This window comes from Triticum aestivum, chromosome 7B (genome assembly GCF_018294505.1).
Source record: "Triticum aestivum cultivar Chinese Spring chromosome 7B, IWGSC CS RefSeq v2.1, whole genome shotgun sequence".
NCBI classification, from domain to species: Eukaryota; Viridiplantae; Streptophyta; class Magnoliopsida; order Poales; family Poaceae; genus Triticum; species Triticum aestivum.
In genome coordinates this window covers 187433924-187461044 of record NC_057813.1, presented here as the reverse complement: position 1 = coordinate 187461044, position 27121 = coordinate 187433924, and the positions used below count along the sequence as shown (strand labels likewise).

At 48.1% G+C, this 27121-nt stretch overlaps 1 protein-coding gene across 1 annotated transcript; it reads right to left on the bottom strand.

The window, feature by feature from the left end:
• Positions 1-19363: 19363 nt before the first annotated feature.
• Positions 19364-26644, bottom strand: LOC123157024 (pumilio homolog 5). Its single transcript, XM_044575247.1, has 10 exons — positions 26340-26644; positions 25043-25637; positions 23027-24444; positions 22714-22855; positions 22505-22612; positions 21185-21397; positions 20976-21086; positions 20514-20708; positions 19844-20015; positions 19364-19732 (listed from the first exon to the last, which is right to left on the bottom strand). The coding sequence occupies exons 2-10, from the start codon at positions 25631-25633 to the stop codon at positions 19710-19712; spliced, it is 2973 nt and encodes a 990-aa protein (XP_044431182.1). The 5' UTR covers positions 25634-25637; positions 26340-26644; the 3' UTR covers positions 19364-19709.
• Between the last annotated feature and the right edge of the window lie 477 nt (positions 26645-27121).

Sequence of the window (27121 nt, the reverse complement as noted above, 5' to 3'; positions counted from 1 at the left end):
TTTAATTCAAATTTATTCAGAAATTTGACCAAACTTTGACTAGCCATAACTTCTAAACCACAAGTCCAAATGAATTGATTCTTTTTGCATTGTCTTTGTTACACAAAGCTCTAGCAGCACACCAAAAGGTGGATTTTTCCCTGCTATCTAGAATTTCTGGTGATTTTCAGAATGAGTTTTGACATTTATCTTTGTGGTTTTAAAATATTTTCAGAAGGAGGATCTTGCCTGGAAGCTAACCAGGAGGAGTGTGACCCTCCTCTGCACTAAGGCAAGCCACAGCATCATTTGGATGGTGTTATTTCAATATCTTTGATTTTCTACTTGAATATGAGTCTTTAATTGCATTTAAAATTTGATAAATTAATATGGTTAATTGCTAGTTGTTTTATGATGCTTGATATGCTTGTTTTAGCTTCTGGTTCAGTTCATAGAATTGCTTGGCTAAGTAGAGTAAGATTTTGCACTAGATATTTTGTTATGGAAAGTTATGGTAGCTATTTTTGCTAGTAATAGTTTTCAACTAAATGATGAACTAATAAAAATGTTGTTTGTAGAAAAAAATGACTTACAACCAGAGAAGTTTCTGATCTTAGTAGTGTAACTTAGTTATATTGCTTGTTTTGATCCATGCTTAAGAGTTTCTTGCTCTGTGTGACGAGTAGTTACATGATTTCCGGTATGATGCTATGTTAGTAATAAAAAGTTTTTCTGAAAGTTAATACTTGATTAAGTTCAACCTGAATATGATGTTGATCACATCACGGTGCCACTGAATCGGGTTTTAATTCAGTGCGAGCACATTTACCTAACGGGAAGGTCTTGATTCGGTCCTTTATCGTGCCTCTCACTGGTGCCTCCCGTGAGGGAAGGTTATGGGCGTGCATACCCTGGCCCGGTAGGCATACATAACCTTGTGTGCTCGTTTGTTTTTATGGTACCTTGTCCCTGTTTTGGGACCGTTTTGCCACGACGGTGGTCGTTGGTGTCTTTGGTAGACACGGGGCCACCCAAGACCTAGCCCTGAGAGGGAGATGGTCGGAGTGGCCAGGGAGAGTGCATGGCAAAGGGAGGGTTTCGTCGGAGTACTTTGGTCCACCCGAATGGGAGTACGAGGCTAGGTATTCCGTAGTGTGGGTCAAGTGCGCTACCTCTATAGAGTGTATTTAATCTATCGATAGCCGCGCCCTCGGTTATGGGCAAGACTCGGGAGTAAGTCACACCATGGATCAACTTTCATAATTAATCTTGCAAAGTAGTAATTGTTGTGATGCATTGTTTTGTGGTGAACCTTGAACACTCGAGGTGTTCATGAGTGATTGGTTTCAGGTGTTACCCCGGTGACCGTTGGTTATGAGGTAACCGTCTGGTAAGCGAGTCCATGTGACTCGGTGCGCTGTTTGATTGCTCTGCATAGCTTTGCATTTGTAGTAATTTCTTGCATTAATTTAACTTGATTAATTATCATGATATTGTAGGTCATCGTGCTTATGTTTGTTGTGAGCTTGCAAGTACATTCCATGTACTGACCTGGCGTGTCATGCCAGTTTTCAGGCAAGCTGATTCGCATCGGAGCGCATCTCGTGTCTAGGCCGTGTCCACGTCGGTGTCCCTGTGCCATGGAGTTCCGCTATGTCGTTCTTCTGCTGCCGCGTAGTTTCGTGTGATCGAGGCCCCAGCCATGTTCATTAAATAATGTACATACTGTCCAGCAACACCATGTGTGTCGCTTGGCCTCGAATCTCGATGTAATATCAGACCTTTGTACCACTCTAGTATCAATAAAGCGGTTATTTCTGTACCATGTTGTTGTGTATTGCTAGAAGACTCGATCTCTGGGCTGGCAATGCAGGGTAAATCAGTTGCTCTGAGCCAGGGTGCCACAATGCTTGGTATCAGAGTTGCGCTGATTATAGGACACGCTATACCGGTAGCGCGTTAGTAAAATGGTAGATAGTTTCGTTTGAGTGCCGGTAGACATAGGAATTGGTTGTTGCATTGCATGCATGACTTATTGTTGTTATTACTAACCATATGGTTTGTGAGTGTAGATGGCACCAGTACCGATCTTGTACCATCTTGAGCCAGCTCAGTGCACATCGCCGCACCTACTTCAGAACGTGTGGAGACGACTCTATCCAGAGGGTGCTGAGCCAGAGTATCGGGTGTATCGTGAGCATCTGGCCGGTGCAGTGTATGAGTATTAGGCTGAGGTCACTCTACACCACAGTTCCCCATCCGGCGCTTACACTCGTTCATCTAAGGGTGGTCTTGCTTCTACGCCATCTCAGGCGGTTCAGTTTGCTGCTATCGAGGCTCTTGTAGACTTGCGCTACAATGAGGTTCGCATGCACACCCACCTTGGACTTTTGTTCTACCCATCTCTGCACGAGAATGGGCATATCCGCTTTCCTTTGATTAATTCGGCGTGCGATCGTCCCACTAGCCACCTTGCACGCTACATCACGCTAGCTATCTCCTTAACTACGAGTTAGCTCGGGAGCTCTCACGCACTCGCGCCGCTCTTGCTGCTACCCGTATAAGGAACCCACTTCCCGCTGTCATCTACACTTCTGCTCCTCCCACCTCCATTCCTACGACAACCTCGCAGGGTACCGTTAACCCTTTGACGGTGAACCCTCGTAGCGCTCCTGCTACATGGTCTTCTCTTGTCGCTACTCCTGCCTCTCATATGCTTAGATCCCATCCCCCGCCTGCCCGTGAGGGAGAGCCCTCAAAGCAGCGCCAGCGCACCTCTCTTCCCCCGGTGGTCTCTACTATCAGTTCAGGATCTGGGTCCGGCTCAGGAGACGAGCCTGCAGCAGCACCATCCGAGCAGTAGATCGTTAGAGTATCCTGGTAGTCATGAGCCTGATGTATGGCTGTAATCGCATTTGTCATGATGCGTAGTTTCATGTACGAGGGTAGTAGAGCCATTGCAATGTTTATTTTCATGTTGGGACTATGTATAATTATGTTGGATTTTTCTTCAACTTGGTTTTATTCGCTGCTTTCTTCCGGGATTTGTCATTGGTTTTTCCCCCATTTTGCAATTTTCTCATCATGGTTGCTATGTATTGGGAAAACGAAAAATAGGATGTCGCATGGAGGCAGCAGCAGTCAAGCTGGTGAGGATGTCCCTGTCCATCATTCCGCAAGACAGGCAGGACATTTCCCTGAACCTTACCAGCCACCTCCGCCTCCACCGCCACAACCGCCTTCCACCGAGCAAATCCCACGAATGTTTGAAGAAAGAAGGAGCAACGATCTGCTGGAAATACTGAAAAGTGTACAAGTTATGGTTGGGCAGAATGGAAACCAGAATGGCCATCATTCCAAACTATCAGATTTTCAGCGAACCAAGCCTCCCAGTTTCAGCCATACTACTAATCCTTTGGACGCCGACGACTGGCTAAGGACTATTGAAAGAAAACTGGAAATTGCTCGCCAGACGACGGAGACAAGGTTCCCTTCGCAATGCATTATCTCGAAGGAGCTGCGGCTATATGGTGGGATAATGCCAAAGCAATATGGCCTGCCGATGAGGAAATTACTTGGACAAAATTCAAGGATCACTTCCGCAAATATCATATTCCCACCGGAGTCATGAATATCAAGCAACGCGAATTTCTCGCCCTCACTCAAGGCAGCATGACCGTCACCGAGTATCTGAATAAATTCAACCATCTGGCTTGCTACTCTCTCCACGATGTGGCCACTGAAGAGCGTAAGATCGACCAATTACTTGGAGGCCTACATCAACATCTCCGGTGCACTCTCAGTATGTTTGATTTTCCGGACTTCCTGACTCTGGTGAACAAGGCCCTAATCGCCGAGAGGGAACACAAGCTCCTGCATGACAACAAGCCAGCTGCTAATGACCACAAGCGCAAATTCGAGCCCAAGAAGGATATGCAACCAGTGCAAAAGGCTCGTACATGGCAACAGACTCAGGTGGATACAAACCCAATTGGAAGAAGAACGTCAACAAGACTACTACACAAGTCAAGAATGTCGTGACCAGCCCGGTGCGCGACGATTGCTAGCGCAACAATTCGTGCTTCAGCTGTGGTCAAACCGGACACTACGCCCGACAATGTCCCAAGAACACCAAGCACGTCGCTCCATTTCAGCCGCAAGTTAGCTACATGGAGCAGTATTCCACCCCCGATATAATCCAAGGGCAAGTTCATCACATTTCCGCAGACGAAGCCCAAGAGGACCCGGAAGTCGTCATTGGTATGTTTCTCGTAAACGACATACCCGCCGTGATTTCATTTGACTCTGGGGCTTCCCACTCTTTTATTTCGTGGAGTTTTGCTTCCCAAAACAATTTTTCTTGCTCAATTTTGGGAAAGCACATGCTGGTACAATCCCCGGGATCCATGCTCACAAGCAATCTCGTGTGCCAAAATTTGGAGATTGACATCAAGGGCGTCAAGTTTCCAACATCGTTGATAATCATCGATTCCAACAAATTGGATGTCATTCTGGGCATGAATTGGTTAACCCAATACCAAGTCTGCATCAGTTGTGCGACCAGAGAAGTTACCCTGAAAAATATGGAAGGTCGCACCACAAGTTTTTATGCCCGCAAGCGCATCCCCACGAAGGATATGGTTTTCGCAGCCATGGCAAAAGATGTGGAATTAATCCCAGTGGTCAGCGAGTATCCAAATGTATTTCCTAAAGAATTACCCGGCATGCCACCAGACCAAGAATTGGAGTTCGCTATTGACCTAGTGCCTGGAACCACCCCGATACATAAGAAATATTATCGGATGCCCTCCTCAGAATTGGTGGAATTGAAGAAGCAACTGGATGAGATGCTGCGAAAAGGATACATTTGTCCCAGCTCTTCACCATGGGGATCACCAGCAATCTTTCTGGACAAAAAGGATGGCAGTCTACAAATGTGTGTAGACTACCGATAGCTGAATGATGTCACCATTAAAAAGAAGTATCCACTGCCAAGGATTGACGATCTGTTTGATCAACTCAGTGGGGCCAAAGTATTCTCAAAGATTGATGTGAGAACGGGATATCATCAACTCAAGATTAAGAAGGAAGATATTCCTAAGACCGCGTTCACCACTCGCAAGGAATAACATAAGGAACATCTTCGCACAGTTCTGCAACGGCTTCGCGATCATCAATTGTATGCCAAATTCAGCAAATGTGAGTTTTGGCTCCAACAAATGGGATTCCTCGGACATATCCTCTCGACAAAAGGAATCTTGGTGGACCCAAGCAAGGTAAAAGATGTACTTGATTGGTCCGCACCCACCACCGTCTCAGAAATCCAGAGTTTCCTTGGACTGGCCGGATATTATCGTCGTTTTATCGAAGGATTTTCCAAGATCGCCAAGCCAATGACTGAGCTCCTCAAGAAGGACAAGAAGTTCGTATGGACTGAAGACTGCGAACAGAGCTTCAATGAGTTAAAAACCAGACTGACATCGGCACCCGTATTAACTCTTCCAGATATCTACCGCAGTTTTGATGTTTACTACGACGCCTCCAGAAAAGGACTGGGGTGTGTACTCATGCAAGATGGCAAAGTGGTGGCCTATGCATCTCGCCAACTGCGACAACATGAAGGAAATTATCCTAGTCATGATTTGGAATTGGCCGCAGTGGTGCACGCTTTAAAAATCTGGAGACATTATCTGATTGGAAAGAAGTGCCAGATATTCACCGACCATAAAAGTATCAAGTATATATTCACTCAGCCTGACTTGAACCTTCAACAGCGAAGATGGCTCGATTTGGTTAAGGACTATGACCTCGGAATAAATTATCACCCAGGCAAAGCCAATGTGGTGGCTGACGCCCTCAGCCGCAAACCCGCCAACCTCAATGCCCTAATGGATTCCTTGCCTCCAGAGCTCTATGAAGAAATCATGCAGCTGAATTTGGTAATCACCGACGCCCGTCTTACCAATATATTGGAAGTTGCTCCTACTCTCGAAGAAGAAATCCGCCGAGGTCAAGCAGATGATAAGGTGTTCAGAAGCTGCACCAAGGGCAAGCACCTGATTTCACTATGGATCATCAAGGTTCGCTAAGGTTCCGAGGAAGACTTTGCGTACTCAACCAAGACAGTCTGAAGAAGAAAATATTGGCGGAAGCACATGAAGCACCATACTCAATTCATCCCGGTGGTACCAAGATGTATGAGGATCTTCGTCAGATATTTTGGTGGGATGGAATGAAGAAAGACATCGCGTATTTTGTGGCCTGCTACGATATCTGCAATAAGGTAAAGGCGGAACACCAAAAACCCGCCGGACTCCTCCAGCCTCTGCCGGTATCCCAATGGAAATGGGATGATATTTGCATGGATTTCATCACCAGATTACCAAGGTCTCATCGAGGAAACGACGTGATATGGGTCATAGTGGACACTCTAACCAAGGTGGCACGCTTCCTACCTATCTGGACCACATACCGTGCAAATCAACTTGCACAGCTGTATGTATCAAGAATCGTCAGTCCGCATGGAGTACCCAAGACTATCACCTCCGACAGGGGATTTCTATTCACATCCGCATTTTGGTCCCGACTTCATCAAGCCTTGGGGGCCGCTCTGAAGTACAGCATGGCTTACCATCCTCAGACAAATGGACAGACTGAGCGAGTAAATCAAATACTCGAAGATATGCTCTGGGAATGTACATTGGCCCAAGGAACCAAGTGGGAAGACTGTCTGCCCTACGCCGAGTTTTCCTACAACAACAGTTTCCAAGCCAGCTTAAAGATGTCACCCTATGAAGCCCTGTATGGCCGGAAATGCCGCACCCCATTAAATTGGTCTCAAACCGGAGATACCCGTATTTTCGGAACTGATTTAATGCTCGAAGCCAAGAAGCAAGTCAAGGAAATCCGAGACAGACTACAACTGGCCAAATCCCGACAGAAGAGCTACTATGATGCCAAACATCGTCAGATCAGCTTCGAACCCGGAGAACACGTATATCTTCGAGTCACCCCTATGAAAGGAGTCAAGAGGTTTCAGACCCGAGGAAAATTGGCACCCAGATATATCGGTCCATTTCCCATCATGGCCAGAGTCGGAACAGTCGCCTACTAGTTGGAATTGCCACCAGAATTGTCCGAAGTACAAAACGTGTTTCACATCTCGCAGCTAAGAAGATGCATCTCACCACTGGAGAAAAGGACTGATATGTCAGATATAGAATTGGCTAAGAATTTGACTTATGAGGAAAAGCCAATCAGAATATTGGATCAAACAGAAAGGGTCACTCGCAGCAAAGCGATAAGATTTTACAAGGTTCAGTGGGAGCATCACATCGAAGAACAAGCAACCTGGGAAAGAGAGGATTTTTTAAGGACTGCATACCCAGAATGGTTTTCCCAAACAACCGAATCTCGAGGACGAGATTCATCCTAAGTGGGGGAGGTTTGTGACAGCCTGGATTTTGCCTTCTCTCTTTTTACCGGACTTGCCTTCTCTCTCTTTCCGGACTTGGTTTTCATCGTGGTTTTTGCCCTGATTTGATTTGGATTTTTGGATCAATTCAAATGGACTTGTCACTTGGGCATATCCTTGGCTTTAACCCAAGTGACCTATCTACCTTATTCCTCCCACAAATTCCCAAAATAATAAAATGAATATTTTTCCTTTAAGGAAAATATTCATTTTTCTCTCTTAAGTTCATTTCAGAACTTTGTGCTCCAAAGCAACCTCAATTTTTCTTGCTCAGAAAAATCTAAGATAATTCCTAAATATTCTTAGGACCATGGAACATCTTACCATGCAAAAATAATGCATCACTTTTTGTAATATTTTTGCTATAGAAAATCTTTTCACTTCTGGACCAGAAATGCACTTTGTACAGCAAGTGCATTTTTTCCTAAGCTTTTAGCCTTGATCTTTCTTGAGCTTAAACACCCTCCTAGGAAACCCTAAACCCAGGAGATCAGCCCTAATGGACTTCTAGAAGGTGGCCAAACTTGGCGACCAAGTTTCTGTACAGAAACTTGTCAGCTAAGTGGCGTCACTTCTGGTCGACCTGGGCATGAGCCATCAACTCCCCTAGACAAAACACTGCACGGTCGAGAGCATAGACAAGGTTTGGCCGCTCCTGGGCGTCGTTTTGACCATGCCAGCCTGGTGATCGCGCGTGGACACGGTGCTTGGCATGCGTCTCGACGCGCTCTGGTTGGCGCTTTGCGTTCTGTTTCGCGCGTGTGCATGCAAGCGCTCGCCTCCGACTGCCGCAACGTGCCACAACCCTCGACCCATCACCCATGACCCCTCCCTGGCGCTCACCGGTGCCGGAGCCACCGCAGCAAGACCGGTCAGGTCGCGGCCAAAACAGCACAGTGCGCGCGTGTGCTTATCCCCATCTCAAACCGCCTCCTGTGCTCGTCCGCGAGCGTGGGCAAGCGCCAGCGTTGACGCTGCACCCTGTCCCCTCGCGTTGGAGCCTCTCATCGAAGTTCGCCACGTGTCCAGAGCGCTCTGGCAGCGACACGTCCCTCCCCCCTCTTGCTCCGGCTATATAAAGCCACCCCGACTCGAATCCTGGCCACGCACCACTCCACACAACCACCACGAACACGTAAAACGACCACAGTTTGGTCGGGCAGGCCTCTGGCCATCGCCCCGACCCGAGGACTCTGGCGATCCTAGCAGGTCGGCTGCCCCTCTCCAGGGCCTCTCAAGCTCAAGCAGCTGCTTGGGCCGGGCCTTGGTGGTCTGCTGGAGCTGCCTGGACCCCGCCAAGCCCTTGGAGCTACCTCTAGCCTCCGTCTTCCACCTCTCCGGTGAACCCCGTCCGCCACCGAAGCTTGCGAGCTCGACTGCGACCAGCTCCGTCCACCTCTCGCCAAGCCACGAGTACAGGCAGGTGCACTGCGAGCCCCGCTTCCAATCTATCCGTCTAGCCTAGCCCCAAACCCCCTCATCGCCGGCGTGAGCCCCGGCGAAACGCCGCCTCTCCTCTGATCTCGATCCCCCCCTCTCTCTCTCCTGACTGGTGGGGCGCAGTGTCAGACTCACCACTCGCGCCCGAAGTGGTACGAGTGGAGGCGCACTCCCACTTTACGCCTTCGATGTCACCCCCCCCCCCAAGGAATTTCGGTTTAATTCAAATTTATTCAGAAATTTAACCAAACTTTGACCAACCATAACTTCTAAACCACAAGTCCAAATGAATTGATTCTTTTTGCATTGTCTTTGTTAAAGAAAGCTCTAGCAGCACACCAAAAGGTGGATTTTTCCTTGCTATCTAGAATTTCTAGTGATTTTCAGAATGATTTTTGACATTTATCTTTGTGGTTTTAAAATATTTTCAGAAGGAGGATCTTGCCTTGAAGCTAACCAGGAGGAGTGTGACCCTCCTCTGCACTAAGGCAAGCCACAGCATCATTTGGATGGTGTTATTTATATATCTTTGATTTTCTACTTGAATATGAGTCTTTAATTGCATTTAAAATTTGATAAATTAATATGGTTAATTACTAGTTGTTTTATGATGCTTGATATGCTTGTTTTAGCTTCTGGTTGAGTTCATAGAATTGTTTGGCTAAGTAGAGTAAGATTTTGCACTAGATATTTTGTTATGGAAAGTTATGGTAGCTATTTTTGCTAGTAATAGTTTTCAACTAAATGATGAACTAATAAAAATGTTGTTTGTAGAAAAAAATGACTTATAACCAGAGAAGTTTCTGATCTTAGTAGTGTAACTTAGTTATATTGCTTGTTTTGATCCATGCTTAAGAGTTGCTTGCTCTATGTGATGAGTAGTTGCATGATTTTCGGTATGATGCTATGTTAGTAATAAAAAGTTTTTCTGAAAGTTAATACTTGATTAAGTTCAACCTGAATATGATGTTTATCACATCATGGTGCCACTGAATCGGGTTTTAATTCAGTGCAACCACATTTACCTAATGGGAAGGTCTTGATTCGGTCCTTTGTCGTGGCTCTCACCAGTGCCTCCCGCGAGGGAAGGTTATGGGTGTGCATACCCTGGCCCAGTAGGCAGACATAACCTTGTGTGCTCGTTTGTTTTTATGGTACCTTGTCCCCGTTTGGGACTGTTTTGCCACGATGGTGGCCATTGGTGTCTTTGGTAGACACGGGGCCACCCAAGACCTAGCCCTGAGAGGGAGATGGTCGGAGTGGCCGGGGAGAGTGCATGACAAAGGGAGGGTTTCGTCTGAGTACTTTGGTCCACCCGAATGGGAGTACGAGGCCATGTATTCCGTAGTGTGGGTAAAGTGCGCTACCTCTATAGAGTGTATTTAATCTATCGATAGTCGCGCCCTCGGTTATGGGCAAGACTCGGGAGTAAGTCACACCATGGATCAACTTTTATAATTAATCTTGCAAAGTAGTAATTGTTGTGATGCATTTTTTCGTGGTGAACCTTGAACACTCGAGGTGTTCATGAGTGATTGATTTCGGGTGTTACCCCGGTGTGCTCACCGTTGGTTACGAGGTAACCGTCTGGTAAGCGAGTCTGTGTGACTCGGTGCGCTGTTTGGTTGCTCTACATAGCTTTGCATTTGTAGTAATTTCTTGCATTAATTTAACTTGATTAATTATCATGATATTGTCTGTCATCGTGCTTATATTTGTTGTGAGCTTGCAAGTACATTCCATGTACTGACCTAGCGTGTCATGCCAGTTTTCAGGCAAGCTAATTCGCATCGGAGCACATCTCGTGTCTAGGCCGTGTCCACGTTGGTGTCCCTGTGCCATGGAGTTCCGCTACGTCGTTCTTCCGCTGCCGCGTAGTTTCGTGTGATCGAGGCCCCAGCCATGTTCATTAAATAATGTACATACTGTCCAGCAGCACCGTGTGTGCCGCTTGGCCTCGAATCTTGATGTAATATCAGACCTTTGTACCATGCTAGTATCAATAAAGCGGTTATTTCTGTACCATGTTGTTGTGTATTGCCAGAAGACTCGATCCCTGGGCTCGCAATGCAGGGTAAACCGGTTGCTCTGAGCCGGGGTGCCACATTGTATAACAAAGGGGGGGTGATGTGCGATGTCGGGGCCTGATTGTCCATCTCGTTGTCCGAGTCTTTCGAAGATCCAGCGGGGCAGTAGGGATAAGGTGAGGTCTCTGATGGATCTCTAGCCAACCTATACTAAGCAGTTTAGAATAAGCAGGTAAGGTATGAAAGCAGGTAACCAAAAACAGGCTATGCATCAGAATAGGATCATACAAAAGAGGTAGCAGTTTTAATGCAAGCAAGAGAGGGAAAGAAATGGGTGATCGGAATGAACAAGGGGGGTTTCCTTGCCTTGAAGCTCAGCTGCAAAGGAAGACGGGTCATCATCGACGTAGTCAATTACAGGGGCAGCATGGGTCTCGGGGTCTACCGGAGAGAAGACGGGGAGGAAACGGTAATTACAGAGTTAACAGAAGCATCACTAAGCATGATATGACGATATGTAGAACTAGGGTCACCCTAACATAGTACTACACATTGCAGACGGAGGGGAAAAACATCTAAGGATGAATTCCTGTCGTTAGGCGGATTCTGAACAGGTGAAAGAGAGGGGACGGTTCCATGTTCAGCATGCTAGGGGCATGAGATAGATGAACGGACAGCGTATTCGGATTCGTTGAATTTTTCTGAGCAACTTTCATGTAGAAAACATTTTCATCCGAGTTACGGTTTATTATCTATGATTTTCTAAAGTTTTAATAGTTTTTTTGAAATTATTTAAATTGACAGAATTAACAGAAAATGAATATGACGTCAGCATTGCGTGGGGATGATGTCAGCAGTCAACAGACTCGCCGACCAGGTCAAACCTGACCTATGGGTCTAGTGGGACCCACATGTCATAGACAGAGAGCTAACAGAGTTTTAAGACTAACTAAACATAGTTATTTAGCAGGTAGGCCCCACCTGTCATAGTCTAATTAACTTAACTAATTAGTTTTAATTATTAAAAGGTTTATTTGATTAATTAACCGAGGAGGACCCACACGTCAGTGACTAGGCTGCCTAGTCAGCATGTTGACTGGGTCAACCCAATCAATGGGGGCTCGTGGGGCCCAGCATCAATGTCCCAGGGGGCCCACCTGTCATGCCACATCGACGACGGCCACTAGAGTTGCTCCGGCGACCAAAAACACGGCGGAGCTCGCCGGAGACATTCGGAAATGTTCCACACCGCACCAAAGTGCGCGTGGTTGGGCGTTTTAGAACGGTCGTTCAACACTGCATTCATCTAGACTAGTGAGAGGAGCCGGGGGGCGACCGGAGCGGCGCCAGCGATGTGCTAAAGCGGCACCAGAATTCGGGCTTCGACGGATCCAACACTATGGAGTACGGGAGAGCGCGTGCGCGGGCGTGTTCGACTCCTGGAGGCAACAGGAACACGATGTCGTGCTCACACGAGCACGACAGAGGCCATGGCCAAGTCGATGAAGCAAACTGCAACGACCAGAGCTTGGGTTCAACGATGAGCTAACTACGGCGTGATCTAGAGGACCTAGAGGGCAGAGGAGGGAAGCATGCTCACCTAGCGGCACGCACGCAAGCCCGTGATAGCTTAGGAGCAGCAGAGGCCGACGCCGGAGACGAAGAAGTGCGGCGGTGACCGTAGATGAGGACGAAAGGGAAACAGCGATTCGGTGCTCCCCAGCTGCAGCTGAGGCCACCGGCTGATGAATAAGATGATGGTGTGTCTCGTGGGCACGGTGGTTGGGCGCGGTGGCTACGCGGTCGACGGCGGCATAGCCATGGCCTCGCTCGGGCGAGTTCAGAGAGCGAGGGAGAGAGCGGCCGAGATGGAGAGGGGAGTGGGTGGAGGTAGGTGGGGGAGGAATCGAGGAGACAGAGGGGTTGCTCTTATACATTCGCTACGTTGTCAGCGGGGTGGTCAGGCGGCGACGAGCCCTTGTAGCGGCGCGCACCGGGGGAATAGGAGGGAGGGGAGAGCGACCGGGGAGGCTGGTGGGCCAGGCCAGCTGGGCCTGTTGGGAAGGCCGAGGCCCAAGGGGAGGCCAGGGGCTCTCCCACCCCTTTTTCTTGCCTTTTCTTTTTCCTTTTTTTTCTTTTTTTCTTTTAAAGCATATGTTTTTCCAAAATCCTTTATAACCAAATTTGTTCTACAAACTAAAACAACTGCACCTAAATTCATTATAATTTAGGTTACCGTCACATTAAGTGTAGTAGTTAAATAATTTATTTTAGTGTTTTTATAAAGTAAAAATGCATTTAAAACATTATTTTAGCCAATGTTTCAAATAGTTTAATCCATTTAAACATTTTGTAAAAGTGTTGGTTCACCACCAATATTAATAAGTGAATATTTTCCACATGATGAACATTTTAGTTTTCATGTTTGAGCAAAGTTGAATTTCACTCATAATTTGAAATTGAATTCAACTAGAATTTGAAAGAGGTATTAGACAATGATGATCAAACACTTGTTTAGCAAAAGATTAACTTAACCCCATGGGTTACTGTAGCATCATTACACAGGGGTGTTATATACACACAGGGGGTGGCCACTTGGTGGGGAGCCTGGCAGCAGGCACATCTCAGGGCCCATGAAGCTCTACGAAAACCTAACCACAGGAGGAATCCCCTGGATAAACCACAAGGATCATCCTGACGAGCAAGCCAAGGTGGCGGCAGGTTAGACCGGATCGATCTCCTGTAAAACCCTAGCCCCCATCATCTATGTAAGGTGGGGGCTAGGGAAGGTATCTACATATGTTGGATCACACTCTCGGTAGTCTCATACTTCATCCTCCATTGTAACCCTCGCACGAGGTACTCCACCATGAATACAAACCAAAAGCAGGACGTAAGGTGTTACTCCTTCCCGGAGGCCCGAACCTAGGTAACTTCCTCGTGTGATCTCCCATCTGGTACTTCCAACAACGTTCGCCACCCTATCGAGGATAATGACAGGTTTATACACCGTCACTGGCACGAGATGGGTTTCCTAAAGCGGGATTCATGGTACGACGATTGCGGATTTGGCACTCTTCCCCGACTACATCGATGGGATGTGGTGGATTCGGGTCTAGGTTAGCATGGGGATGTTCCCAGGTCGACATGCCATAGTGACATATGTTGTGCAATGGTGTCATCGACTCAAAAAGCCATTATGGCTACGGTGTTTCCCTCGATTGTGCGATGGTGGAAATTGTGCTTCTTCTCTGGCGAGCACCTCGGCGGCGTTGGATTTTGATTGCAATTGTTAGTTTCGGTGTGCATGGATCCTTATGGACCTTCATGTGTTCTTTCATGCCTTGGGATCCTCTCTGCATAGTTTCCAGGACATCTGTCAACTCTTAGTTTCTTTAGTTGTTGCCATGTGTGTTTGTACATATTGTTGCTTAATGATATGCACGGTTTACTAAAAAAAGATAAAGTGGTTATTAGTCCCCCGGAAAAAAGGTTGCTATTAGAAGCATTGGTTAATTTAATTTTGCTAACCTGGATTTGTCTAATTGCTTGGTATTGCTTAAAAAGATGGGATCAATTTGATTTGTTGCGAAATGTCCTTGGAATCGAAAGGCGAATTTTCATTCACAAGAATGTGGTGCGAGTAATTTGACCATTTTTTTTAAATGGAGGCAAAAGCTTTGTCTCATCCATTAAATAAGAGAGAAAGAGTTTGTTACAAGTCACTCAATTACACGGCATGCGGATTATTCTCGCAAAATTAAAGACCCTAGCTTTTTTGCACCAGCGACGATTCAAAGTTGGCCTCGGTAGAGATGGAGGGAAGCAAGATTGTCGGTGGAGCATTCTTATGTTTGAAAACTCTTGCGTTACACTCGTTCCAAATTTTCCATGACACGAGCATGGTGAGGGATGCCTTGGCTTGTCGGTTTGGCGTGTCGTCGGTGCAAATACTCATCCACCAATCTTTAACCGAGTCAAACAAGGGCCAAGCGGAAGTTTCTAGCCCGAGCCATTTGGGTGCACTCTAAACGCGCCATGTGGCATGTTTCTTCCTGGGAATTATTGTTTACTTCACATTCTCGAAAATGATAATTTTCTGTTTACCCAATTTACAACAGAATGATGGTGTGATTGTATTATTTCAAACAAATGAATATGTCTAGGTATCAATCGACCGAGATCTTAATTCTCTTGATATAGAAGTGCAACCCTTTTTTTTTAATGATAAGTATAGAAGTGCAACTTGCTCTTTCACTAAAGGCGACCACTAAGCGCCGGTGCGCCGGCCGAAACCTTTCGGCCGGTCGGCCCCTAGCCGCCCGATACATGCATCCACAGCCGCTCGATTGGATCCGCAATGTTTTCTTCCTTCGCCAAAGGAAACAAAAGAAAGCCGTCCGCTCGCATCGAGCAAGGCCGCGCCCCTCCCACTGGCAGATCGAAGTTCCACTCGCCGCCGTCGTGCAGCACGCGCCCCACGCCCCTGCTGTCAACAGTAGCCTCCCGCGCGCCCCTCGCCGGTGCTGCCCACCCTCCTGTCGAAACAAATATGTCCAGTGCTGTAGGCCTTTGCAGCTCAGCGAGTGTCCCCACCCCCACTGGTTGTAGCACCGCCGGGTGGGCGTTTCCAGCATCGCCACCAGCCATCGTCAATCCCGTCAACTGGTCATCGTTGTCGCTGGTGCAGCACCACCGCCTCGCTTGTGGTTCCAGTGGTCATCCCGCTCTGAAAAGAAGTTGTTCCAACAAAACAAATCGCTGGTTTCAACAGAATAAATAGCTGGTTCAATCCCTTCAAGCAATATTATAGATCCAGCAAAAATAAAAAAGACGGATGGTAGCACAAATCAAAGACAGTGGAAGCAAAAAACAAAACGATGGTAGCAAAATTTGGGAGTGATTCCAGCAAGAAGATGGATCCGGCAAAACAAATCAAAAATAAGGTTGTAGCAAAAAATGAAGACGGTGGTAGCAAAATTCAAAGACCGTGTGGCAAAAAATAGAGTGGTTCCAGCAAAAGGATGGATCCAGCAAAAAAATCAAAAACAGGGATGATAGCAAAAACTAAGACGGCAGTAGCAAAAATAAAAAACCGTGGTAGCAAAACTTGGAATCGTTCCAGCATATAGATGGATCTAGCAAAAAAATCAAAAGACAAGGGATGCAACGGTTGTAGCAAAAAAACCATGGTAGCAAAATTTGGGAGCGGTTCCAGCAAAAAGCACTCTAAAATGTGGATCGTAGCAAAAAAATGTTGCTGATTCCAGCAAAAATAGTAACCGGATGTAGCAAAAAATGTCGCCGACTGCAGCTCCCGCCAAGGCCGTTTCCAGCATCTCGTCCGCTAGTCCACGGTGTAGTCGCCGTTCCAGCGCAGGTGGAGGCGCGTCGCTCACCGGAGCAAAATGGGGGCAGGTGGAGGCGAGGCGCTCGCCGTAGCAGCGCGGTGGGAGGTGGATGCGGCTGCTCGCTGGAGCAACGCGGTGGGAGGTGGATGCGGCCGCTTGCCAGAGCAGCACGGCGCAGGTGGGTGTGGTGCTCGCCAGAGCAGCGCGGGGCAGGTGGATCCATGGATGGCGGACATCGCCGGATTACAGCAGAATCGTATTTGATTTGGGAAGGACTGAGCGAAGGGGATAAGGTAACAAGCACGGTTTTGGGGCCCACAAGGGACGTGTGGTGAGAAAAGTACGATGGACGTGGCACAAATCAAACCAAGAGATCGGACGCTACACGCGGAGCCGGCCGAAGCTTCGGCCGGTGCGCCGTGTCGAAACGTTTCCCTTCACTAAACTAGAATTGCGTGTTCGGAATGGATAAACCGAGACTTAAGGAATTCCCAGTTGATTGAGACTCAGCAAAACATTTTGTTATCAGAAGAAGAATGCCACGAAGGTCATGCAATGACAATATGATTGTTGTCTGATGCATCGTGCCGCTTGTGAGGAGTGAGACACGAGAAGGAGCGATCTCCAAAGATGGCCATTTGGCCACACTCCACAGCACAAAAGGCTAGGAAGACTCAGGCCTTGCTCTGACCGTCCATCCGCGATCACGCGGTCCAGCTTTCTCCTGGTGGGCATATAATACTTGGCGCAAGCAAATGTGCAGCACATACCAATACGCACGCCCGCACGTACTTACAAGCCGGCCGGCCGGCCATGTGCCCCACCACCGTCCCGGTGACCGGCGCTGACATGGACGACACCGTCCTTGCAAAGCTTCGTGCCTCGCGAGCCGCCATCGTCTCGGTGCTTTCCGACGCTGCCGGGGCGGAAGCTGCCATCGACGAGGCCGGCGACCGCCTCACTGACCTCCTGTCCAGCGCTTCTTCGCCGTCCTCCTCTAACCTCCAGTCCAAGGCTGTGGCGGCGCGCGCACTGCGCGCGCGCATCGACCGCGCCGTCGCCCCCGCCGAACCACTCCTCGCGGCTTTGCGCCGGGTGTCTTCCCTCGCCGAGGAGACCGCGCAGCTCCCGGAGAACCCGGCCGACACCGAGAGCGCCGTCGCCTTCGTCGACCGCGTGGACCAGATGCGCGACGCCATCGAGGACGTGGTGGCGCGAGGGGACGAGGCCGTCAGGAGGGTGGAGGAGGCGGTCGGGTTCCTTGGCCGCACCACCACCAAAGCCGCCGGCCGTGGCCGGGTGCGGCGACTCACCGAGGCGGCCTCCGCGCTGCGCGCCGTGTACGAGACGGAGGCGGAGGCGATGCGCTTCGAGGGCCCGCTCGACGAGGCGCTGCTCGGCCTCCAGGATCTCTTCGAGGCGGTCCTGCTCAGGCTCAAGCACGCCGCGCCTGCGGACGATGCCGGCGCCGTGGGCGACACGGACGAGTATGAACTCGGCACGGACGACGAGGTGGACGCCGCCGCGAGGATGGCCAAGACGCTGGCTGGCAACGACTGCCTGGACATCTGCGTCGACATCTACGTGAAGGCGAGGTACAGGAGAGCGGCCAAGGCGATGATGCGGCTGGACCCGGCGTACCTCAAGGCTTACACGGCCGAGGCCATCGACGGCATGGAGTGGGAGGCGCTGGAGTCCTCCATGGCGCTGTGGAGCCCGCACTTCCACGTGGCCATCGCCTCCGTGCTCACGGCGGAGCGGCGGCTGTGCGCGCGGGTGCTCGCGCACCTCCCGCCGGCGGTCTGGCCCGAGTGCTTCGCCAAGATCGCCGCGCGCATCGTGGCCGCGTTCTTCCGCTTCGCCGACGGCGTGGTCGCGGCCGAGCGGGAGCCGCAGAGGCTGTTCAAGCTGCTCGACATGTTCGACGCGGTGGCACGCGAGAGGGACCGCCTGGACGCGCTCTTCTCCGGCGAGTCGGCAACGCTGGTCGCCATCCGCGAGCGAGCGAGCGAGGTGGAGCGCGCCCTCGCGCGCGCAGCGGCCGGCGTGTTTTACGAGTTCGGCCTCCGTGTTGAGACGCACTACATCGCCGGCGCCGGCGCCGGGACCGACGCCGTGCACGTGCCCAAGATCGTCCGGTACGCCGTGAACTATCTGAAATGCCTCGCGTCCGACGACTACCGCGGGCTCATGGACACCGCGCTGCGAGCGGAGCGCGAGCGCGGCGGCGGCGGCGACGGCGATGAGGTCGGGGGCGAAGTGGAGGGCGGAGGAGGCCGCGCGGCGCTCGCGGAGGCGACCTCGAACGTGCTGGAGGCGCTGCACCGGCACGTAGAGGCGGCGCGCAAGGTGTGCGCGGACGCGGTGGCGGGGCACGTCATGGCCATGAACGCGTACTGGTACATATACATGCGCACCCGGGGCAGCGACCTGTCGAAGCTGATCGGCGAGGAGCCCATGAAGCGGCGGTACAAGACCTCGGCCGAGGAGGCGGCGTGGGAGTACCAGGACGCGGCGTGGAGCCCGCTGGTCCGGCTCCTTGGCGGTGGCGGCGGCAAGGCGTGGCCGGCCGACGAGGCACGGGAGAAGGCGGCGGCGTTCGTCAGCGTGCTGGAGGAGAGGGTGAGGAAGCACGGGGCGGAGTACAAGATCCCGGACGGCGACCTCAGGGCGCAGATCAAGGCCGCGGTGACCAAGGCCGTGCGCGGCGCGTACGCCGGGTTTCTGAAGGCGAACGAGAAGGCGGTGGCCGGCGGGAGGCGGGAGCTCCTGCAGGTGGACGTCATCGAGAGCATGGTGAGGCGGGTGTTCGAGGAGATGGGCGACGGTGAAGCCGGCGGCAAGGGCATGGGCCGGACGAGGAGCAGCGGCCGGGTACGGCGGGAGAGCGGCAATATCGAAGGGTTCGAGGCCAGCTGAAGTTGCTACAGCACGCACGCCATGGATTGCCACCCAATCCAATTTCAGCGTGAAATAATATGTATTTTTGCATGAAGGTTCTCATTTCTGCCAATTACTGTAACCCTGCAATAAATCACAGGCCATTTTCTCTTCGGTCAATCCAATGAATGGACGATGTTTTACCACACAACTGGAGATTTAAGCAAGCAATTACATTACCAAGCAGTCAAGATACACACATGTATCACATACTACAAGCCAAACCACTATTACTATACATATTTTGCAAACGGCTACCAACTAGTACAGTGTGGATAAGCACACCTAAACATATCCACACTCTTAACATAGATACACTGGTGCGCACAGAATAAACCTTGTGCCTAGCACCTCCCTACACTGCCTAAACAAAGTCACATATGTACAATCTTCCTTGCTGGAGTTCCAAGTTTTGTTAGCACTTTGAAGCACCGCGGTTCCAAGTTATGGTTTCTTCCTTGCAGATGAATTTGTCGGGCGTTGAGGCACTCCCGTCGCTTATGAGTCGCACTCGGCATCTCCTGGAAGGATCATAGGATTAAAGACACTTCAAGATACTGGAGCTGAAGCAAAGCACAGGGAAGAAAGATTGATTAATTCATCGTAAAGTATCGCTAGTTCAAGAGGCTCACCTTCACCGCAAAGCTGCTCGACTCGGCTTGCGATATGCTTGCCATAGGTGTACTTCCTCAATGCTTGCAGGTGACCCTTTACACGGCTGACCAGAAGTTCCCGCTGCTCATCGTTGCATGTTTCGAGTATCTTCTGAACAACATAATTAGCATACTGATCCTTCATCATTGCCTAATTGCATAACAAGTGGTTAGCAGATGAACTCACAGGAATTTAATAGCGAACAAGCTTAGAATCTAGGATCAACAGAAACAGAAGCAATAGCCGGTTCAAAGATACAGGACTCAGATTGCTTAGTCAGGCTTGGAAAATGTAACACTGACGGCTAAATTGTCATTATCTGATTTCACATGGGATCCTACTGCCTACTTCAGACTCAAGACCCTGTACCTTGGAGCACAACTGCCTTAAAAACTACTCCCTCCGTCCCAAAATAAGTATCTCAACGTTGTACTAACTTTAGTACTCCCTCCGTAAAGAAATATAAGAGCGTTTAGATCATTATTTTAGTAATCTAAACGCTCTTATATTTGTTTACAGAGGGAGTACAATGTTGTTCTAAGGTTAAGACACTTATTTTGGGACGGAGGGAGTACTACCAGCAAAAAAAGGAGGATGCAAAGAAAGGGATGGAAACATGGCGTTACAGTGTCGAATTATCATACATACCAGCAAGGTATCATTTCCGTCAGTCTGCTCCACAATCTCTCTGATCAGAAGATCTCGTTCCGCAATATCCCCATGTTGAAAACACTTCTCTATCACATTTGATGCAAATTTATTTTGGCTCATGGTGACAACCTGCCCAGCCAATTTACTGATAATTTGAGCCCTTTCATGACTTTTTCCTTTTTCCACAACATGCTGCAAAAGAGCCCGGAAAAAAGAAATAAGCTGATATATTCTGACGTAAAGTAGCCAAGGGCTACTTCACTCACATCATCATCTGGTATCATAGAACTCCATAGCATATTCTTTTGCGACAAATGAACCAAAGGCAAGTCATAATGGCGATGTATTTTGTGTTTATTACAGCCACTGTCAGTTTATAAATCAAAGCACTGTGGCCAACTACTGTGCACTTTTTAGAATTTGGCAAAAGATACAGAATCAAATTGCAAATAATTTCACCTGTGTGACATAGTTGCCATACTGGTCTTGTGCGAGGATGCAAGCGGACTGCAATATTTCATCTATTATGCACTGACCTCGTGAATCACCACCACAATGCTCCAAAACTCTCTGCAGAGAAGTGTAAAGATTGAAGGGAGAAAGAAAGCCAGTGTGCCAGGATCAAGTAGCAAATTCATATCGAGCATTATTCTGAAGTTTGAACCCACCTGAATAACACGGCAACCATATGGATGCATTGAAAGGCTAGCAACTTGTCCCCGAAAAGCAGATACTACAAAACCAATATGTTCCGTGGGGACACACTCTATGCACTTCTGTACAACATGATTCCCATTTTGGTCACGAACACATCGCATAATATTTCCATCAAGCTCGCGGACCAGATCTATTTTCTGGTCAAGTTCCATAACTTCCAGAGCCTGCATATTATAGAAGAGAATTAAACAAGCAAAAATTAATGATAACAGCAGGACACATCAGATACTATGATGTATGCTGGTTGCATCCAGAATTCCTATACCGTGCCAACATGTAACTGCCAGGTTACACACTAATTTACATAGCAGATTACACTAATTTCTACTTGTTATTTTGAATTTCCTAAGTAAATTTTCCAATCATACTGATTGCACGCAGAAAAATATAATGTTCTCACGTACTGCCAACTAAGGTATACTTCAACCCATTTCTCCCAATTTCCTGATTACTCTAGCTCTCTTCAGAGCTTTCTACAAGCTGGTGGTAATTTGATGAGATTTTCTTTCAGAATTGCATTTACCTCTCTTTGCACATTATCCCTGAAATCAAAAGTTTTTTCTGACTGGCCACCATATTTAACGGATGTTACATGTCAGATGATCTAGTGAGCTAGCTTAATCTCACAGGGTACACTCTTGATCCACAAGTTGGAACCAAACTCAAACTCTCAACCCTAGTCCTGACAAATCCTTATCCTAACATAGGAATCGTCACTATTGTATTTACAAGGCATATGATGTTGCCTGCCTTGGAGCTGCAATATCAGCCTTGGCCCATAAACAACCCATGATCATGTCAACACACTGAAATGGTGGAATAAGCTAACCTACCATAATTAACCACCAACCTTCTTTTTTCTACAGTTATCCAAGCAAACAAACCAAATAAGCTAGCCAAAGAGTAATTTGGGCTAATCAGGTTAGTTAGTTGCCAGACACAAAATCTAGGTTACACCAACCTACATGTGTTAAGCTTAGCTAACCTAGTTATCCATTGCAAACAAAATGCAGCCATGCCACTTGTTCATGCATACCAGAGTACCATCAAGAATGTATGATAAACTCAGTAGCTAATTCTTGAGATAAACAGCTTTGTAACTTTTAAGTGAACATCCCAAGTAAACCCCAAAAAATGCTATAAACACATGGGGAAAACTAGATACATAATAGACGAACAAGGTGCATACTCATAGACCCATATCTTTAAAATTAACACAGAACGAGATCGGGCTGGACTAAAAACAGGCAAATGTTGAAGAGTGAGAGTACCTTTTGAATTACTCTGCATCCATACATCTGAAGGCTCAAAGGTACAACATGACCAGCAAGCTTGGCGGCAAGATCCCTTCTTTGCTCAGGAGTTCCATGTTCAAAAAACTGCATAGATTACATGTCACTTTTTTGTACAACCAGCAGTTATCATGTGCGACAAAGTGGTGCAGACAATTTGCTCCACATAACAGATAACCCGAGCATACCTTTTGGATCACATAATTCCCAAACACATCAGTCATTAAAGATGAAGCATGAGGAAGAACTTCTGCAAACACGGCTGCCTTCTCTTCAGCAGTGCAGTTTTCCAATTTCTGCTGGATGAAACGGCTACCATGTTGGTCAGCGCTGAGGTCAAGAGCACATCACGCATTAGTGACCAAAACTGGTATTGGTGTATATATGCTTAGTTAGAAGTTAGAATGATACATATGCTGAGATGCATGCCTAATGGAATGATAAATATGCTAATATGCATATCAAATTAGAATGATAAATAATCAACACAACACAACTAACCTGAAATCTACTATGCAACCTGTGATATCAGATAGCTCAACCCTACGTGCTCTGTTGGACTTCAGTTCTTCCAGGAAAGTGCATGCCTTCGGGTTATCAAATTTCTCCCTTTCTCGCTGCCCTTGAAACCCAGAAACAGCAGTCATACTTCTTGAGGCGGACTGAAACCTCGCAGAATCATTTCTACCAAAGGGGGAAATTCCAGAGAAAGGTTGCCCCTGAAACACTGGGCTTGTTGGATAAGTCAATGGCGCTCCAACATAGGGTGGAATGCCATGATAATTTGGAACAGTTCCTCCTCTTAGGGTTGTAGGAGAACTAAAAATTCCAGTTTTTGGAAGTTGAAGCCTCTGATCAGACGGATATTGAGCTTGAGGAAATAATTTACGTGGATCAAAATTATCAGCAACATTTCCAAAAACACTACCCCTTGGAGCCAATGTATTGTATTGATTTCCACTAGCATACTGTGGAAAAGAGGGATGCTGAAAGAACTGAAAAAAGTTCGGGTCGGGAATGGGTGGCTGCATGGGAACCCCAAGTTGCCCATACATTTTATATGGCTGAACAAACTCGGTTCCTACAGTAAGATTCCCTGCTGAAGGAAAACCAGATGGCCTACCACTAAAGCTTGGAGTCATAGGACTGTCGAGAGGTGTCGCAGCAGAACTCTGGGGAGAATAACTAGTCATAACGGGTGGGAAACTTGAACCACCCAAAGCATACCCAGAAGTCACATAAGGATTTGCCAATACACTGGCTGGATGCAAATTCTGATAATATGGGCTTCCAAAAGAATTCGGTGTATAAAAGGGTGTTGGCATACCAAGTTGAGGTAAAAGTTGCTGCATGTCACCAGTGGGTAGTTTTAGCTGAGTATGAGACATGTTGTCAACAAAAGGAACATGGGGCAGATGTGCTCCATGAGGAGTCATTGCCATATGGTCGCCTTGGACTAGAGGTGAGAAGCCATACTGCTGCAAGAAATTGCCCTGCCACTGCTGCTTAACTTGTGACGTAGTCTGGCTATCCAAACTTAACTTCAAATTCTTCATGCTAGAGTCCACAACATCAAGTTCAGTAACAACTGCCCCACTGACAGGCACATCATTTCCAGGCTTCATGTCTATGCTCTGCTTTTCTTGCTGTCCCTCAGAAATTTGTACACTAGGGTTATTATCAGAACATGATGAACTGGGAACAGATGTAGATGAAAGATTGTTGCTAAGTGTACTTCTCAGTACACTGGCCAAAGGTACAGGTGTCCACGAATTCAACCCTGACGGCTTGACAACATCATGTGGCAAATTCATTGATGAGTCAATATTAGAATGGACAGCTACACCATCACCAATACTGCTACTTGATAGATGTGAAGAGTTATCATACAACGAATCGGGGTTCTGCTGGAAGCTCTCCTAGAGAAAATATGAACAGATAATGAGATGATCAACTGTAACATGCTTGGACGTAAAATTTAAATATTAAAGTAATGTCAACCTTCATTTGCATGCGCAGCATGGAAAGAATGTAACTAAACATGACCATTAATTGTGCATCTATGCAAAAAAAATACTCAGTATTATGCAAGTGCAACTAACAGGTGTTCCAAAGATATTTTCAGTGCCACCATATTTTCTGCCCAATCATCCTTGTTTTGGTATATTTACAATATATGCAGCAAGATTACTAGATTAGCGCAATCAATGATTACTTTAACTGTCCAAACAAAAGCCAACCATTTCTAACAAAGGAGTGCTGATTTTCATTCAAATTGGAGTTGAAAGATTGGCTGGTATTGATATAAGCACAAGGAAGCTCATTTGCAACTTCTTACAATAAACTTGATGGCATCTTAACATAGGAAAGCAATTGCATTAATACTTTGATCCAACACAGTTCTTACTACTAGTTCATTCAAGCAGGTAAGAGGCCAAGCATCCCTGAGCGGCACATAATCGATCAGAAAAATGGAAAGCAGGCAAGAGAGACTTGTGGTCTATGTGGAACACTCACCGGCACAAAATCCACAAGATTCATCTGTTCATCATCTGCAGAACTTGAATCCAACCTTGGAGACCTATCATCTTCAGGTTCTTCCTTGTGAGTTGATAGAGTAGATCGAGGCATAAATAAGGAGCCTTTATTGCTGTCATCCTGGGAAACCACTCTCCATTCTTTAACCTTGCCAACTCGGTTCATGAAGCGGCGACTCTCCCTTGAGATTAGTGGAGGAGGAAGCCTTGGGTTCAAATTCACCTTGGAACCATAATAGTCAAAGTATGCAGGATCAGCACGTAACTGCTCCTCAGCAGTGGAACTGCCAGTCACATTGTCCAAGTTACCTAGACTGGCGTCGAAGTTTCCACTCCGCTGACCTATAAGATTACCAAGAGCAGCCAGAGATCCCTCCATGCTAGGAGGTGCGCTTCCACTTCGATTTGGGACAGATTCCCCCCAGCCCCCATAAATCCCACTCCCATTCTCCACAAACCCCAGCCCTTCTCCTGGAAGATTTCCCAGTGGAGAGTCGAATGCTCCAAAATCCTTAGTCCAGCCACCAGCCCCTGCCCCTCCAATTAACCGAACAGCACTCTGTGTGGCCATTACACTGCAAGGAACCATATGAAAGGGGGGAAATGAATATTTATTGTTTATCAATTGACTGTATTAGCAAGTTGCGTTCCTATTCTATCATTTTCCTAGCCTAGCTGTTCAAGATCAACTTTTATATATATATATTTATTCAGTAGTAACTGGATTTGCCGATTTGGCACATTCAACGGGCAACAAGATAAGCTTGGTTGAAGCAAATGCTTTCTAAAGTTGCAGTTTCATGTTAGGAAACTATGAATGACAAAATAACAGCATACAAGAAGACCACCGAAACATGTACCAAGCCTCGGAATCTTTCAAAGATGCAAAATGTGGCATTATAAATTGCGATAAATGGAAATGACTTGCCAACGAGAAGCCACGCGCAATGGATTATATGCTTGCAGCCTAACCACACAGCAATTCCAAAGCGAAAGCGCATCACTAGCGCCCAATTTGCACCTAAAAGGCAAGAGCTTGGCCGCGAAATCAGGCATAAATCTATCAAACATGAAACACCTGGACATAAAGTTAGGCCATTCCCGACGCCCTCAATCCTGTACCCTCCGAATCACAACAAAATCGAGAAAACTCCCGATTCTTTTTTGTTCCGGTGAGCCCTTTTAGACGATTTTTTTTTGTACTAGTGAGGTCGCCTGATTATATACGGGAGAGAGAGAGAGAGAGAGAGCGGAGAGTGAGAGAGAAGGATAGGTACCTTGACGCCTCCGAGCCAGCCGAAGCTTCCAAACCCTAGGCGAGCACCAGCGCCAGCACCAACCCGCCTCCTCCTTCCCCTCTCCCTCCTCGGCCCCACGCCGCGGCAGCTGGCCAGGCCTCGCTTCCCTCTCCCTCTCCCTCCCCGGAGAACAACCAGCTCGAGCCCCGCCTTCTCCCTCTCGTCGCCGCCGATCTTCTCCTTCTGGAAGCCTTCCTTCTCCTCTCTCGGTCTTCCCCCCTTTCTCTTTTGCGGGCGGAGAAAAAGGATGTCGCGTCTAAAACCCTCGAACCGCTTGCTTGCTGCGGGCGGCGGCGCCGTCCCCACTGCTTTGAGGGTCGTGCTGGGAGGTGATGTGCGGCAAGGATGCGGTGGTGGTGACGGTGACGGGCCTATCTGGTACGCCAACGTGTCGCCGAGCACGGGGCACAGGGGTCACCGGGTCAGCTAGGTGACGGTAGCAGGTGCGCGCTTAGACGTTACGGCCACCCCAGTGGAGCAACTCTAGGCAAAATTTCGTGTTTTGACCCTTTTCCGATAGAAATTCAGGATCTGACCCAGTTTAGAAATAATTTGGGATTTGATCCTTTTGCTACCGCCAGGGTCCCTGGCGGTAGGGTTAGACAGCCTACCGCCAGGGCCTTTGGCGGTAGGGTGCGACGGAGGAGGACGGTGGCCGTTTGCCTGTGCTGATGTGGATAAGTACCCTATCGCCGCCCCCCTGGCGGTAAGCTGTCTAATCCTACCGACAGGGGCTCTGGCGGTAGGGTGTGGCGGGATTT

What these genes read in the sequence shown, in the direction of transcription:
- LOC123157024 (XM_044575247.1), bottom strand. Translation starts at nt 25,633, where the DNA reads ATGGCCACACAGAGTGCTGTTCGGTTAATTGGAGGGGCAGGGGCTGGT. An exon ending in GGAATTATGTGATCCAAAAG is followed by an intron (nt 22,613 to 22,713) that starts GTATGCTCGGGT and finishes TAATCTATGCAG; the next exon opens with TTTTTTGAACATGGAACTCC. An exon ending in ACGGAAATGATACCTTGCTG is followed by an intron (nt 20,016 to 20,513) that starts GTATGTATGATA and finishes TTATGCAATTAG; the next exon opens with GCAATGATGAAGGATCAGTA.